At 46.5% G+C, this 17,574-nt stretch overlaps 1 protein-coding gene across 1 annotated transcript in view; it reads right to left on the bottom strand.

Moving 5' to 3' along the window:
- Positions 1-1,294: 1,294 nt before the first annotated feature.
- Positions 1,295-17,574, bottom strand: part of B4GALNT2 (beta-1,4-N-acetyl-galactosaminyl transferase 2) — a 60,647-nt gene continuing 44,367 nt past the window's right edge. Inside the window, exons 7-12 of the mRNA XM_015409212.1 lie at positions 13,441-13,621; positions 10,353-10,439; positions 8,796-8,983; positions 7,763-7,903; positions 2,373-2,592; positions 1,295-1,509 (exon numbers count right to left, since the gene is read on the bottom strand). Coding sequence (XP_015264698.1) covers positions 1,295-1,509; positions 2,373-2,592; positions 7,763-7,903; positions 8,796-8,983; positions 10,353-10,439; positions 13,441-13,621 — 1,032 coding nt within the window. The remainder of the gene's footprint in view (positions 1,510-2,372; positions 2,593-7,762; positions 7,904-8,795; positions 8,984-10,352; positions 10,440-13,440; positions 13,622-17,574) is intronic.

Below are 17,574 nucleotides of genomic sequence, written 5' to 3'. Positions count from 1 at the left end.
ATTTCAGTCTCGAAAGCTTCTACCGTGGAAATGTTGCTGGTCTTTAAAGTGCTACTGGAATCAAATCTTGCAGCTCCACATGAAAGGTGATGATGTTTTCCCTGGTTAGCCCTTCCTAAATCGTTTTAATTTTATAAACTCCAGCTACGGGCATACCTCCAACATCTATAGATTCATGGTGGCTCCCATCTTGACCCACAGGATTGGCATATTTAATTACTGTGTTGAACCTGGTATTTTAAAGTGGCAACAGCAACCCAAATAAATAGCACTTCAGACATTCATTTCATGGTAGCCATTCTCTCAGTGGGACTTATGAGCAGGAAGTGGCACAGACTGAGATTAGGGGTGTGTAAAAAAAACAAAAACAACTGGTATTTTTCGGGTTCAGGTATATTGAACCTGGAAAATATCAGTATTTCTTGATATTCCCAATACCAGTATGGTATTCAGATTCGGGAAATATTCAGGAAACCCAATTTTTCCCTGCTCCATTATAACCTATGAGGACCATTACAATCAGTGGTTCCCATAGGGTACAGTGGAGAATTTGGGCCAATGGGGGGGGATGTTATTTGAGGCAGAGGAACCAAATTTGCAGCATAACTGCTGGTGCCTCTCCTCAAAAAAACCCCCCAAGTGTAAAAAAGATTGGACTAATGGGTCCAATTCTATGCCCCCCCGGTGAAGGTGCCCCGTCCTCCTTTGATTTCAATGGAGAAAAAAGGCATTTAAAGGGATCACGGTCCCTTTAAATGCCTTCTCCAAGCCGCATGACTCCGCAGCTTGGAGGACTCTGAAGGCATTTAAAGGGCTTGCAGTCCCTTTAAATGCCTTCTAGGCAAACTTGCTGCACCTTGCTGTGGAGTCGCATGGCTTGGAGAACACGTTTAAAGGAACTAAGAGCTTTTAAAATGCCCTTAAAGTTTGTCTATCCAGCAGCTACAAAAATCCTGAATGTTTTGGGGATTTTTAAGGCTTGGCCATTTTGGATAGATGAGCAATATTCGAAATCTATATCTGGCTGAATAATACACGAAAAATACCAATAAGGTATTTCCCGGGTATCTTGCCTCTCAGATTTAGCTGAACGAACATCCTTAACTGAGATATGAACTGGAATCTGTAGTCTCCCTCCAGTGAGTCTAGAAGTTTTTTTTGCTGATTCTGGTCCCAGCCAGAAGGAATGGTCTGTAGGCCAAGATGCTCAGTGCTGGTGAACCCAGTTCCTCAGTTTAACTCCTTCAAGAAACATCACCTCTGGAGACACAGGAGCAACTTAGCCAGACAGCGGTTATCCTATCCTCGTGTAGCATTTCAGCCTGTTCTTAAAATAGTGTAAAGACAATTTCAATCGGATCTGTTCCTGGGTATTTGTTCGGAATTTGCTATAAGTCTTCTCAACGGCAGCCAGCTGAGAATCGGTGGCAGGGTCCCGACTCTGGTGATCTATACCGACATCGCGGCAGGAACCGACCAGCAGGTTTCCCAGTCCATCCATAAAAAATTCTGGAGAGGGGAGTTGGAGGGAGAAGAGAAAAATAGATCAGCCATTTGTGGAACCAATTAATGGAGACACAAAATGTTGGAAGTTTGGCTGGCAAATATACTGACAGAGATGGCATGGAACATTTGTGAAATTGGTGGACAGCAATAACTGGGACACAATGCTGCATTTATGTTTCCCGGGGAATATCATTCTCAAACTAAGATCTCTTTTCTGTAAAGGGAGCTCATCCTTCACTCTCGAGACGTGACCAAAAAATCACCACTGCAAGCTAAACCTTCCATCTAGTATTTGAAGAGACTTGCTTAGAAAGTTAGTTCCCTTATCTGGGAGAAGGAAACCTGGAGAAGTCCAAGAATTGCTCAGTTTGACAACTTCACCCTTACCTCTGTGACCATAAGGGCCAGCAAGAACATTCAGCTTTCAAAAGTTGCAGTGTTCAGGATTTTAGAGTCCTTTGGATGATGATGTCACTTCTGGGTCACTTCTGGGTGATACCATTGCGCTGACTTGGTCAGTGCACGAGGGGGCAGTTCAGGGTGGGGCTTTGCCCACTGGCCAGCAGTGGATTGAAGCCCCCCAAATTGGGGGGAAACCCACTCCAACCAGGGGTCTGGCAACCCTACTGCAAGCTGAACCTTCCATCTAGTATTTGAAGAGGTTTGCTTAGAAAGTTAATTTTCTTATCTGGAGAAGTCCAATTGCTCACTTAGACAACTTCACCCTTACCTCTGCAACCATAAGGGCCAGCAAGCAACATTCAGCTTTCAAAAGTTGCAGTGTTCTGGATTTTAGAGTCCTGCGGACCACATAATCCTGCTTTCAACAGGTGTTGAGAGGATACGAATATTACACTTCCATTTACCCACGTGAGCCACCCTCTGCAGCTTCGGGTCATAACCGACACGCCTGCTCTCCTCTGTACGCGCAAGGAAGAAGTTGATCACTCCACCAGTGATCACACAGTTGGGAAAGCCTTCCAAGGGATGATAAGAACCACTTCTGATATGTAGACAGCTGCCATCTTCCCCTTCCTCATAGAAAATCTTAAACTTGAAGTCATTCCCAGCCACGTTGCCTCCAACCTATAAGAAAGATTGGGCTGGGTTAGTACTATCCAGAAGACAGGAGGGCCTGGTGTGAGGTGGTCCATGGGGTCACAAAGAGTCGGATTCGACTGTGCGACTGAACAACAAGAAGTACTATCCAACCTTGTTAAGTAGCCTGATTTTAGGAATACTGTCTCAGTTGGAATGAGCATGTTCAGTCTTTTGAGGATACTGGGAATAATCAGTGGGTTGGATCCAACCAGCTTTTCTGTTGGGGCAAAAAGAAAGCAGTGTGTGTGAACAAGATCTTGGGGTACTGCTGGACTGTAAGTTAAATATGAGCAGCCAGTGTGATGCAGCGACAAAAAAGGCTAATGTGAACTTGGGGTGTAGCAACAGAGGCATAACATCCAACTTACAAGATGTCATAGTCCACACCTGGAGTATTGTGTGCAGTTATGGAGGTCTCAGTTCAAAAAGCATGTGGACAGAATGGAGTGGGTGCAGAGAGCGATGAGGATGATCAGGGGCCTGGAGACCAAGCCCTACGAGGAAAGGCTGAGGGACTTGGGAATGTTCAGTCTAGGGGAGAGGAGGTTGAGGGGGGGACATGATTCCTCTCTTGAAGTATTTGAAGGGCTGTCACTTAGAGGAGGGCAGGGAGCTGTTCCTGTTGGCAGCAAAGGATAGGACTTGCAATAATGGGTCTAAATTAAGAGTGGGAAAGTACTGGCTGGATATTAGGAAATCCTTTTTTAAAGTAAGAGTTGTTCAACAGTGGAATCAGCTGCCTAGGGAGGTGGTGAGCTCCCCCTCACTGACAGTCTTTAAACAGCGCCTGGACAAACATTTGTCAGGGATGCCCTAGGCTGATCCTGCATTGAGTAGGGGGTTGGAAGAGATGGCCTGTATGGCCCCTTCCAACTCTGTGATTCTAGGATTCTAAGCCACATCTGACCACTCAAAAAGGCTGCACTGACTGGATGATGGAATCTGCATGGACAAAAGCTATGAGGAATTGATGCTGTAATAAGAAGGGGGATTGGGTGAGATTAAGCAAAAGAGACCCGCTCCACTCAACCCGGTGGTTTTCCCTGGAAACTCACTTGGCCATGTTCTTTCATGAGCAGCTCAGTGATGGTGGGTGGGGTTCTTTGCTCACTACAATCTTCCCCAGCATGATACAGCTGCAGGGGATTGTGGGGGCTGTCTCAGGGCACGCTCTTGGATCACACGGGGCGATGGAAAAAGCTCACTTAGAGACATAACCTGGAATCTTAAGAGAGTTAACCCAACTCTTCCTCCAAGCAGCTCAGGGTGGCTTGCTCCCCTCTTCCATTTTACTCTTCCAGAAATCCCTGTGAGGCTGGTTAGGCTGAAAGAGTCACCCCAGGGCTCTCCACAAGCAAGCAAAGTGGAGATTTGAACCGGGGTCTCCAACCCTACTCCTAACTCTCTTAACTACTACAGTACTCTGACCAGAGAGTGTGTGTGTGCTCTCTCTCTCCCCCCCTCTCTATGGAAAGGAGTTTCCAGAACTCTCAAGAGGGAAATGAAGTTTTCAATCTGTATACTGAAAACTCATGAACTTTTAAACATTTTTAAAAGAATTTTGTCAAAGAAGTTCCAGAACTCCAATCTGGTGCGTTTCCCCAGAAAAAAAGAGAAGAAGAAGAAGAGAAGAGACTAGATTTATACCCCACCGTTCACTACCCAAGGGAGTCTCAGAGCAGCTTACAAACTCCTTTCCCTTCCCCTCCCTACAACAGACACCCTGAGAGAGCTCTGACAGGAACTGCTCTTTTTCAAGAACAGCTGTGCCAGAACTATGGCTTGCCCAAGGTCATCCAACAGGTGCAAGTGGAGGAGTGGGGAATCAAACCCAGTTCTCCCAGATTAGAGTCTGCGCATTTAACCACTACACGAACTGGCTCCAAAAAGTCTTGACTCGGGCTCAAAATGTATTCCCAAATCCTATGTACAATACATGACATACATGTAGAGGGTTTCTTGTAAGGGTACTTTCAAGACAGTATAAAACCCAGAGCTTGTCATTTGTAAAGAGGGTTAGATGGGTTCCCACTAGGGGTGTGGGGGAAAAGAAATTCAGTATTTTTCCAATTCGAGTCTATTGGACCCGAAGAATATTGGTATTCCTGAATTTTCTGGAATACCAGTGCCGGTATTGTATTGGGATTCAGGTAAATATTTGGGAAACTTGAATTTATTCGGCTCCATTACACCAGATGGGGACCGTCCCCATAGGGTATAATGGAGTTTAGAAGGCATTTAAACTTTAAATGCCTTGCGTTCACTCGCTGAGTCACAGTGGCATGACATGGTGAGTTCAGAAGGCATTTAAACTTTAAATGCCTTCTGAGCTCCCTAACAGCTGGGTGGATGAGCCTGTCCACTGTTCAGCTGACATGGCTGGAAGCCAATTCATAGATCCCTTTCATTTCCCCCCCTGCATAGATCCCTTTCACTCCCCCAATTCCAAAGTTCACTTCTCCCCGCTTCCAAGGCGTCCCCCCCCCACTGTTAGGTTTAAATGGCTAAAAGCCATTTCATCGATCCTATTCGCTCTCGAATACTATTGGGTTTTATTTGGGCAAGGCTATTTCAGTAGCTGAATCAGAGTCTCTAACCTGATTTGGCTGAATAAATACACGAAAAATATCAATAAGGTATTTTTTGGGTATTTATTCTGCTCGGTATATACCAAGTGCACACCCCTAGTCCCCGCCCCCCATTTTGTTTTTTTACTTTATTTACTTTCTTTATAGCCTGCCTTTTTCTTTCAGGCTCGAGGCAGGTTTCAAAATATATTTTAAAAATACAACTGGGCAGCATAAAATGTCCAATAGCCATTATAATAGGACAAAAATTAACAAAATTAAAAAACAATCCAAACAAAAAATACTGTCTCTAAAGCATGATGTAAACAATGCAGAAAGCAAATCACAAAGCTGCAGAACGATGTAATAAAGGCCAGGTAATTCATGCAATGAACATGGCAATAGACTACAATCCAGTTCCCTTATATAAAAGCACCCTTCTTGTTCCGGCACATCAACAGCTGCCATAATCAAGTTATGGGACACAGAAGAGATGTATCCACTTAGATTTCCATTCGGAGGGTTTAGCCAATTGATTGCTTTCATACCGAGGTGAACGCTGATGGACATACTTGGAGTGAAAGATGACACTATCACAATTTTTTTTTGTAAGTAGCACTTTCCTTTTGCTGAATTGTCTTCTAGCTTCGTGACCCACTTTCTGCTTTAAGGTATGTTTAAACGTTTTTTGTTTGTTTGCACTGTAGCCCAGTCCAGTGATCTTAGTCCTTCTGCACTGTTATCTGGAGGTCTCTACTATCTGATTGCATTATATTCTGCAATCTGCCTCAAATCTCAGTGAGAAAGGAGACTATAAAAGAAGTAAATAAAATTAATTTGAAAATGAGCCTGGAGGAAGGGCATACCACGCCTGCAGTGTGTATTGCTGGACTCTTGTGCAAAAGTCAATTTAGTCACCACAAGGGATGGGCATGAACCTGCCCATGACCCTAAATTTGCAACTAAAATCACCTGCGTTGTGGTTCATGAGCTGAGGTCCATGCAATCTCGCCTCAATGACCCTCCCACAATGCTCTATGTGGTTTCCGGAGGTTCGGGCGTCTGGGAGGGGCACGTGACACTTCGGCAGCATCCGCAGCAGACACACTGGCACTGATCAATTGCAATCATCAAAGCAATGGGGGGATGGACTTCTGCAGCCCTGGAAACACCAATAGTGGCTCTCCAAAGCTTGACAGGCATCGCTGGCTGCCCACAAGAGAACTACCATTGGAGCAGAATGATATATACCCCCAGCTCACATGCAGCTGTTGTTTTCCATTGGCAACAGTCATGCCACAGGTTAGTTAGAGGCAGAGACAGAGAGGGAAGAAGGAGAAGAAGAAGAGATTGGATTTATACCCCGCCCTTCACTCGGAGTCTTACAAACTCTTTTCCTTTCCCCTCTCCACAACAGATACCCTGTGAGGCAGGTGGGGCTGAGAGTGCTCTGAGAGAACTACCCTTTCAAGGACAGCTCTTGTCAGAGCTATGGCTTGCCCAAGGTCATCCAGCAGCTGCGAGTGGAGGAGTGAGGAATCAAACCCGGTTCTCTCAGATTAGAGTCCGTGCACTTAACCACTACGCCAAACTGGCTCTCTGGAAACTGGAAATCATTCCTCCTTTGAAGAGTGGGGTTGGGGGTGTTTGCTGCTTACTCAGGGCTCTGAGGCACCTGTCCTTTTGCTCACGCTGAGTAGAGGGGCTTAGCTTCATTGGTTCCTGCTAGCTCTGTCTAGCTGCGTTTGTATAAGGTGGAGTGGACTCAGGGCTCTGAGCCACCTATCTCTCTGCTCCTGCTGGACAGAGGGGCTTAGCTACTGGTTGCCTTGCCAGAACACTCCCCACCCTCCCTCATAGCAGAAGAAGAGAAGATGAGATTGGATTTATACCCCGCCCTTCGCTCAGAGTCTCAGAGCGGCTTACAAACTCCTTTCCCTTCCCCTCCCCACAACAGACACCCTGTGAGGTAGGTGGGGCTGAGAGAGATCTGACAGAAACTGCTCTTTTTCAAGGACAGCTGTGCCAGAACTATGGCTTGCCCAAGGTCATGCAGCAGGTGCAAGTGGAGGAGTGGGGAATCAAACCCAGTTCTCCCAGGTTAGAGTCCGCGCACTTAACCATTACACCAAACTGGCTCTCATACTTATTTCTGAACACCTCTCCCCAGCTGGGGCTGTGTTTGGTTCTTACTCAGGGCTCTGAGGCACCCATCCTTCTGCTCACAGCGAGTTTCATGGCATGGAGGCAAACAATGTCCCATTTAACATCTATTAAGAGCTCTCTACAGAAAGGCAGTTTGGAGAAACAAGAGTGTCATCCTAGGATCTGGAAGACCCAGATTCAAATTCCCATTCTCCCACAGAACCCTAGTGTGTGACCTCGGACCACTCACACACTCTCAGCCTAAGCTACCTCCCAGGGTTGCTGTGAAGATAAGAGGAGAATGTCGTGAGCTGCTTTTGGTCCCCATTAGGGAGAAATATAGATATAAACAAAGTCAAAAAATAAACAAGGGAACAGGACTGTCCCCCCCCTCCAGGCCTGTTGGAAACCCCTAGTCCTGGGTATTGCCCAAATGTCCATACCATATCCAAGTTGGTGTTCTCCAATACTTCAACCAGTTTCTCAATCTTGGTGTTTTCGGTGAACAGGCAGTCATCGTCCACCCAGAGGTAGTATTTGGTTGTCACCTGAGAGACAGCAAGGTTTCTCCCCGCAAACCAACCCTGATAAGATGAAACAAACCAGAGCAAAGGAAGAAACAAAAACTGCAATAAAATATGTTTATTGCCTTTTGGCAACCCCACCCTCCTGCCCCAGCAGCTCACAACAATATAAAACCCTCCCAGTTCAATATACAATGCTGCCTAGAATAAACACACACAAGTAACAGCCTAACTACTGGAAAGGTAGCAACACTTCAAAAGCATAAATGAGTCATGAAACAAATAGATTTTAGCAGCTTTCCTGGCAGGCTTCAGGGAGGAAGCTGATCAGGCATCACAGGAAAGGATGTGTAATCTTGATGCCACCAGTAAAAAGGCCCCGTCCTATGCTACCACCTGTTGAGTCTCCAGTGGTGGCAGCACATAAAATGGCTGCCTTGGTGGTATGCTTTTGTTAGAGCTCTTTTCTCAGTGGTTGGCCAGGCCACCTGAAAGGTCAAGGAAGCAATTTCACCTGTCCACTGGGTACTGCTCTGGAATCAAGCATCCTAGGCGGTGATTAAATCTAATGCAAGTCCTATGTAGACAAAGAGACTGTAACACCTTCACCCAAAATATGCGTTTTTCTCTCTCACACACCTTTTTATGTATTTATTTTGGTTTTAACATCCAACCTGGATGGGAACATGGGAAGCTGGATTCAACTTGGGGTGGTGGCACTGAAGAAGAACATGCTACGTGCAATGTAAATCCACATAGACCGAAGGCATGTGTATGGCAAGTGGAACCAGCTGAGAGGATCCAATCCCAAAAGTTCAGCATGAACTCCAGCCCGTCAAGTATCCCTTTGCTGTAGAGATATCCAAAACCCCAGGATTGCCAACCTCAACGGTAGCCAGGATTGGTTCTTCAGGCGGCTGGTAACAAAAAGAGAAGCACCCCGCGCTGGTACCTTTCCAAAGGGCATGATGAAGTGCTCGACATTGGCCTCTTCAATCTTCTCTGGATGCTCACTGTCATCTGCCACAATCACCTTGATGTCTGGGTAAAACTGTCTTATGCTTTTAAGGAGGACCCGCAGCTTGTGGTACCGCAAGAAAGTCTTGGTGGTGATGGTCACGAGGTCCCGGATGTTGTTATCTGCAGCATAAAAAGGAGCAGGTCTGAAAGTGAGTGCACACAATACGAAACCGATGCCATCCCCCCCCCCCATTTGCCTGAGCTCTGTGAGAGTCTTGTATTAATGGCTAACATGCTACAGATTGGAAAGTGTCTATTTGCTCACAGTCTAGAGCAAGGGCCTCCCAAGCTATTTGAGCCTGTGGGCGCATTTGGAATTCTGGCACAGTATGGTGGGTGCGCCAACAGCATAGTTGCTGCAGGAGGCAGCGCATGCCACAAAACGATTGCCACGGCTCAACTGCAATAACAGAGTATAGATCCTTGTGCTGGGGTTGCAGCTGGTGCTGAAGCAAGATTTTAAAAAATTGTGCAGCCAATCAGATCTCCAGTAGTCCCTCAGAAGCCTTACTGGGCAAAAGCCACACCCATTTCCTAAAAACACGAAGGGAGGTGCCACGGCGTGCCTCTGGGTACAGTCTAGAGCCCGAGTAGGCAACGCGTGCTGGACAATGGGGCGTGCCAGACCATTTTGCTCAGCATGTGGGTCCAGTTCGCCACCCGCATGACCAAGATGAAGCAGCAGCATCGATAAAGCCACAGCTGATTTATGGGACCCCCTGTAGGGTTTTCAAGGCAAGTGACATTCAGAGGTGGTTTGCCACTGCCTGCCCCTGTGTAGCTTCCTTGGTGGTCTCCCATCCAAATAATGACCACGGACAATCCTGCTTAGTTTCCGAGATCTGACCAGAGGAGGCTAGCTTGGGCTAGCCCTATAGCAGAGGTTTAATGGGGTGTTATTTACTAGGTGACGGTCTGTGCCATGAAAAACTTCAGCTGCCCCTTTTCACACATTTAAGCCTCTCTTAAAGGGGCAAGATGTTTGTTCTCCAGGTTGTTGGCCAACATAATTCCAGGACTGTGCTTCCTGCCATGGGTGATAACACATTACAGACTACATAGACTGCTGGGGTGCCCAGGCTGGGTCAGACATAATGGTCAGACATGAGCTGTGGATCAATTCCTGCCCGTGTGGTGCCCAGTTCAGATCAGGACCATAGCAAATGCAGAGAAGGAGCTCTTGCCTTCCTCCCCACATCATTTCTCCAGCATGCAGTTGTCCCAGGACTGCTGGAGAAATCCATGTGTATTCAAGAGACCAATTAGGTCTCCCCAAATGGCATCCCCCCCAGGACTATTTCATGTAGGTAAAATAGTGCAGGAGGGAAGGCTGAAGCTCCTTTTTTGTGTGCACTGTGGTCCTGATCCAATTAGGGCACCACACACACATGAACTGAGAATCCACAACCCAACCTGTATACTCCATAATAATGTTTGAATTGGCCCAAATTGATGACATTACTCCATCGCACTGTGGAAAATTGCTCACCTGGTCCTGGGTCAAAGAGCTTGGGAAGAGGCAGTAGTTGGATGGTCACAGGAAACTTAACAAGGTAGGACCCTGTTTCGAAGCTCACTGGAAAGCAATTGGTAAACAGTTGATTAGGTGTTTGACTGCAGTTGTCAGTCGCAAATGGTAGAGGACATGTGTTGCAGGCAGAATAACAGAGAAAGAAACAGTAAGGGGTTTAGAAGAAGAAGAGGAGGAGATTGTATTTATACCCTGCTCTTCACTGCCCAAAGGAGTCTCAGAGAGGCTTACAGTCTCCTTTCCCTTCCCCTCCCCACAACAGACACCCTGGGAGGTAGGTGGGGCTGAGAGAGCTCTGACTGAGAACTGCTCTTTTTCAAGAACAGCTCTTATCAGAGCTACGGCTTGCCCAAGGCCATCCAGCCAGGTGCAAGTGGAGGAGTGGGGAATCTCCCAGATTAGAGTCCGCGCACTTAACCACGACACCAGACTGGGTCTCAGAATGTTGGAGTGGTTCCACATGGCAAAGGTAGGTGGGACTGAGAGAGCTTTTTCGAGAACTCCTCTTGACAGAACAGCTCTGAGAGAACCATGACTAACCCAAGGTCACACCAGCAGCTGCATGTGGAGGAGTGAGGACTCAAACCCAGTTCTCCCAGACTAGAGTCCGCGCTCCTAACTACTACACAAAACTGGTTTAGATTCCATGGGAAATTTGAGGTCTAGTATTGGGGGGTATGGTTCTTGAAGATCAGTCCCCACTAGGGGTGTGTGCTCGGTAGATATTCAGCCAAATACAGATTGGACAATCTCATTTGGCTACTGAAATAGACACAATCAACTAAAAGCTGGTATTGTCTGGCTTTTATTCAGGTGCAGCTGGAAGGCATTTAAAAGCCTTCGGTTCACTCATCGACTTGTGCCGCCACCGTAGTGCCACTTGGCGAATGAACTGAAGTACGACTCAGTGAGTGAACTGGAGGCATTTAAAGTTTAAATGACTTCAGTTAAATGACTTCAGTACACTCTCTGAGTTGTGCTGCCACTGCGTCACAACTCAGCAAGTGAAATTCTCCATTAGACCCCATGTAGTTGAATAAATTCAGGTTTCCAGAATATTTGACGGAATGGCAATACAATACTGATACTGGTATTCGGGAATATTCGGGAAAACTGATATTTTCCAGGTTCAATAAACCTGAATGGGTAAAAAAAATTCCCTGCAGAACTGGATGTCACATGTTGGCTGGCCCTCAAGTGCTGCAGTGTATACGGTTGAATCAAAATGGCCAAAATTGTTCATGAGATTGGATACAACTCAGTTATTAGTCATATAGAAACCATGCATACCTTACATTAAAGGTACTAATATTTTGCTCTTTTTTAAACCAGTTCACACATTATGCAAATACTAGCTAAGGTAGTGTTTGCAGAAATAACCCAAATGTTTGTGATTGGCTTTGGACCCAACTGCAGCCATTTTGTATTTGGCCCCACTTCTGTGACAGGTTTTGGGTTTTTTTAAGTGGCACTCACTACTCTTTTTCAAAATTCCAATAGTACTTCCACAGCTAGGGACCTCTGCATTTAAGATCTACCCAGAGCTGATCCAGCATTTGGCAGGTTTGTCCAGCAGAACAGAATAGAAGTTTATTATAACAGTCATAGACCAGATAAAAATAGTTTTACACATTGCTAAGGATAAAATAGAAATCTGCCTTAAATATACCACTAAAATATACACTATTGAATATATCATTTACTCTATCTCAATAAATTTGAGCTGTCCGGCAGTATCTAGGGTTGCCAGTAGAGGTGTGTACTTGGTATATACCAAGCTGAATAAGTATCCAAAAAATAACTTCGCTGTATTTTTCAGATATTTATTCAGCCAAATGCAGATAAGAGATCTGTATTCAGCTACTGAAGTAGCCTCACCCAAATAAAAGCCGATATTCAGGCGTAACGAGTAAACACCTCCCCTCCTGGAGTCAGGCTGCAGCTGCGGTGCAACTCCAGAGAGAAGGGAGAGGGTTTTAAAGTTTAAACCATTATGTCCCCTCCCTGAAGTCATACCGCAGCTGCAGCCCAACTCCAAAGAGAAGGGAAGGGATGGCTGGCTCCTCTTGCAGTTCGGTTTAAAGCAAGGTGCAAGAGCAAGCCTAGATCCAGCAGGGCGGCAGCAGCTCAGAACTCCCACCGCCCCAGCTGATCCTCTCCCAGCCAGGTCTGCGTGCAGGGAGAGAGAGAGAGAGCCCTCCCCATGCACGCAGATCCTGGGGCCAGCTTCTTCTGTGGGGCAGTTTAAACCACCCAGCAGACCTGCCAAGCAGCCGGGTCTGTGGGGTGTGGAGGGAGAGCCCTCCCTGCCCTTTCTGCCCACACAGATCCCAAGATAGGCTTCTTTTGCAGGGTGCTTTAAATCAGTGGACAGAAGAAACCCTGCCAGGCAACTGGGTCTGTGCATTGGGGAGGGCTCTCCCTCCCCATCCGGCCCGCACAGATCCCAAATCCATCTTCTTCTGGACGGTGGTTTAGACCACCCCACAGAAGAAGCTCCCCCAGCAGGGATTTAAACTTTTCATGGTTGCTGGGTTGAGTCACAGAGTTGCACCACAGCAGCAGCATGAGACGAGTTAACTCAGCAGGGATTTCAACTTGAAACTTTAAATCCCTTCTCCGTTATACCCAATGGGGACAGCTGTCCCCATAGGGTATAATGGAACTGAATATATTTGGGCTTCCCGAGTATTAACCCAAATACCAGCAGAATTCTGATACTGGTATTCAGGAATATTCTGGAACACTGAATATTTTTTGGGCAAATGTACCCGAATCTGAAGTTAACTGATTTTTTTTCCTTGCACACCCCTAGTTACCAGCTCTGTGCTGGGGAATTCCTGGATATTTCAGGGTGCAGCTGAGGAGGATGGGATTTGGAGAAGGGAGGGACCTCAGCAAGATATAGTGCCATGGAGTCCACCCTCCAGAGCAGCCATTTTCTCCAGAGGAGCTGATCCCTGTTGTCTGGATGTCAGTTGTAATCCTGTGGGATTTCCAGCCCCACCCGGAGATTGGCAACCCTAATTCCAGTATTTCAACTCACCCATGTCTACAGCATTGACTAGAAATACTGTACTGGTGTACGTGACGTGTCCCAGTATGTGATTTAGTAGCTTCACATTGGAGGTGGAGATGGTCAGCTCTTTCCCCCCTCGCCCGTGCACCACGTCTTTGGATGTATCAGCGAGGGTGTTCAAAGTACCAAACGAGGCTCGTAGAACCACCTATCATTTTGCAAAAGAGGGAAGAACTTAGGAGCGGAGTCTTAGAAACCAAATTGCATGCAAACACTATTGCACATACATTTTCTGAGATTCATTCGCTGAGATTCAAAGAAGGAACAGAGGCAGTGCTCATTAAATTTGCAGGTTAGAATAAATTGGGACGGGTAGCAAATACAGTAGAAGAGAATTAAGATACAGGATGATCTTGACAGGCCGGAAAACTGAGCTAAAATGAACAAAATTAATTTCAACAGCATTAATGTGAAGTTCTGCACTTAGGAAAAATTAAATGCATAATTATAGAATTGAAGAGACTTGGCAGTAGTATATGCAAAAAGGATCTAGGGGTCTTAATATATAATATATATACACTGAACATGAGTCAGCAGTATGATGCAGTAGCTAAAAAAATAGTGTCCAGATCACACAAACTGATTATATTTGTTTATCTATTTATTTTATAAAAATTATGGATCACCCAATCCCTGAGGTCACAGGACTCTGGGCACTGTACAACAGTAAATAGATGGCATCTATTAACCAAATTTTAAGCTAGTTCCAGACTGTGTTGCCAGCTCACACAAGATGGAATAATAGTCAGGGGTGCCAGGCATGATAGAGCCTGTCATTGTCCTCAACCAAAAGAGGCGGAACATCTCTGCCTTGCAGGCCCTGCAGAATTGCATTAAATCCCACAGGGCCCTGATGTTATTCAGCAGAGAGTTACACCTGGTTGGAGCCAGGGTCAAAAAAGCCCTGGCTCTGGTCAAGGACAGCCAGATATCTTTGGAGCCAGGGAATACTAACAGATTATTCTCAGCAGAGAGGAATGCTCTTTGGGGGACATACCAGAGGAGGCAGTCCCGAAGATATGTGGGTCCCTGGCCGCTCCCGGCCTTAAAGGTCAGTACCAGGGGTCGTTTCCTGCAGGAGCGCACAGGAGCAGAGCTCCGGCAGTAAAGAGCCCAGGGGGCAGGCACATGCAAAAAGTCCCACCCCCTGCTCCCAGCAGCCCTCAGTCAGAGCAAGAAGCAGCCAGGTAAGTTGCAGAGGAGCCCCCCCCCGGCCCTCCGGTCCAAAACACTCCAGTGGCACCTTTAAGCCCAAGTTTTATTCAGGTACAAGCTCTCCCTCCTCTGTGAGGACAGATCTGCACGTTCCCCCCCCAAAAAAGCTAGGAATCCAAAACAGTCCAGTGGCGCCTGAGCGGTGGGTGTTGCCTTCTGATACACTTCCGGTGATGTCAGGGGGTGTGGCGTATGCAAATAAGTTATGCTAATGAGTTATGCTAATGAGTGCCTGCACCTCTTTTTCTAGGAAATTACCCCTGGTCAGTACCAAAACCTTGAACCTGATTTGGTACTCCACTGTAAGCCAGTGTAGCTGTCTATTCGTGCTGTCCATGATGTTCCTGTCAGCACTCGCATGCCGCATTCTGGACCAGTTAGAGTTTCTGGGCCAGTCTCAAGAACAGGCCAGCATAGAGCGATTACTGTGCTAGGTCAGGGCACAACAAGAAAGGGGCTATTTGCCATGCTTAGCGTAGATGGAAGAATGCCAGCCTGGCAACATTCATGACCTGGGCCTCCATGGATAAGGAGGTATCCAGGACCACACCCAAACTTCTGACAGTCTGCTCCGGTGTCGATGGTGCCCCATCAAGAGTGGAAAGTTTGTGCCTCAACCCTGAAACCCCAGCCACAGAACCTCCAACTCTTTTGGATTCAGTCTCACCCAGCTGTTTCTTAACCATCCCACCATGGCCACCATACTGATGAGACCCCAGCCCAAAACTCCACACTGGCTGGGCGAGGGGGCGTATATAGGTGTTAAATAACATTGGGGAGAGGATTGGTCCCTGAAGAACCTCACATGTTAAGTGGTACCTAGTTGACACCCCCTCCCCCAGCGCCACCCTCTGTCCCTGACCAAGGAGAAATTGCTTAATTCTGCTCTGGTTAGACCTCACTTGGAATACTGTGTTCAGTTTTGGACACCACAGTGTAAGAAGGATTTTGACAAGCTGGAATGGGTCCAGAGGAGGGCAACCAAGATGGCGAGTGGTCTGGAGACCAAGTCCTGTGAAGAAAGGTTGAAGGAGCTGGATAGGTTTAGTCTGGAGAGGAGACAACTGAGAGGTGATATTATAACCATCTTCAAGTATTTGGGCTGTCATATATAGGACTAGCCTGATACCCGTGCTTCGCTACGGTATTTAAGTTCCATAAATCCAGTTATAGTACTGATGATGTGAAATCTGAAATGTGACATTTGTTGTAGAAATTCTAACAGAGAAGATTGTAGTGTAAGAAATGAAGGGAGACATACATACTTTTTTCTCTCTACTGAAGGACCTCTCTTTAGACCACATTGATGGTTCTGCCCTCAGGTGCTAAGATCACCAGGCTGCTGGAGCAGGCCACATAGAACTGTCCATTTAAGAAGCAGGGGTCATGTTTCTCAGAAATCTCTTCATGGTGGGGTTTGACATCATGGTAGGAATGCACTCCCCTTATTTTGGGTTTCTTGGTGTAGGGGTTCGGTCTGGGCATTGAATTTGGGGGGAGGGCATACCCCCCCTTTTTTTTTTTTTCAAAATTGCCTCTCATTTATGTGGGATGCCACACCTCCCCTTTTTTTTTTTTTACAAAAATGCTTCTCATTTATGTTACATTTTAGAACTGGGACATATCCACAACACCATTGAAAAGTATGCAGACGGAGAGTGTTGATGAGACCCCAGCCCAAAACTCCACACTGGCTGGGCGAGGGGGCGTATATAGGTGTTAAATAACATTGGGGAGAGGATTGGTCCCTGAAGAACCTCACATGTTAAGTGGTACCTAGTTGACACCCGGTCCCTGAGGAACCTCACATGTTAAGTGGTACCTAGTTGACACCCCCTCCCCCAGCGCCACCCTCTGTCCCTGACCAAGGAGAAATTGCTTAATTCTGCTCTGGTTAGACCTCACTTGGAATACTGTGTTCAGTTTTGGACACCACAGTGTAAGAAGGATTTTGACAAGCTGGAATGGGTCCAGAGGAGGGCAACCAAGATGGCGAGTGGTCTGGAGACCAAGTCCTGTGAAGAAAGGTTGAAGGAGCTGGATAGGTTTAGTCTGGAGAGGAGACAACTGAGAGGTGATATTATAACCATCTTCAAGTATTTGGGCTGTCATATATAGGACTAGCCTGATACCCGTGCTTCGCTACGGTATTTAAGTTCCATAAATCCAGTTATAGTACTGATGATGTGAAATCTGAAATGTGACATTTGTTGTAGAAATTCTAACAGAGAAGATTGTAGTGTAAGAAATGAAGGGAGACATACATACTTTTTTCTCTCTACTGAAGGACCTCTCTTTAGACCACATTGATGGTTCTGCCCTCAGGTGCTAAGATCACCAGGCTGCTGGAGCAGGCCACATAGAACTGTCCATTTAAGAAGCAGGGGTCATGTTTCTCAGAAATCTCTTCATGGTGGGGTTTGACATCATGGTAGGAATGCACTCCCCTTATTTTGGGTTTCTTGGTGTAGGGGTTCGGTCTGGGCATTGAATTTGGGGGGAGGGCATACCCCCCCTTTTTTTTTTTTTACAAAAATGCTTCTCATTTATGTTACATTTTAGAACTGGGACATATCCACAACACCATTGAAAAGTATGCAGACGGAGAGTGATTTCAGCTAAGCATACCTTTATTTAGTTCAGGACAAAGACAACTGACCAGCTCGTAGGCCGGTTTATATGCATTCAGAAAACCCGCCACCAAGTACACCTAAACACACCCCCTACTCTCGATAGGCTATTTACAGTAACCGGGCGACCATTGGTCTCCCGGCTGAGAAGCTGGCCCTTTGATTGGGCCGGCTAGGATCCTAGGGACCCATTGTCTTTGGACATGAAGCTATTGAAGAGTTGTGCCTGGCCAGCCCGGGCAAGTCCGGGCATGTC

The sequence above is a fragment of the Gekko japonicus genome, unplaced genomic scaffold (assembly GCF_001447785.1).
Source record: "Gekko japonicus isolate JY-2015 unplaced genomic scaffold, Gekko_japonicus_V1.1 scaffold240, whole genome shotgun sequence".
Taxonomy (NCBI): domain Eukaryota; kingdom Metazoa; phylum Chordata; class Lepidosauria; order Squamata; family Gekkonidae; genus Gekko; species Gekko japonicus.
The sequence above is the reverse complement of the archived record's forward strand: the minus strand, read 5'-3'. Positions and strand labels throughout refer to the sequence as shown.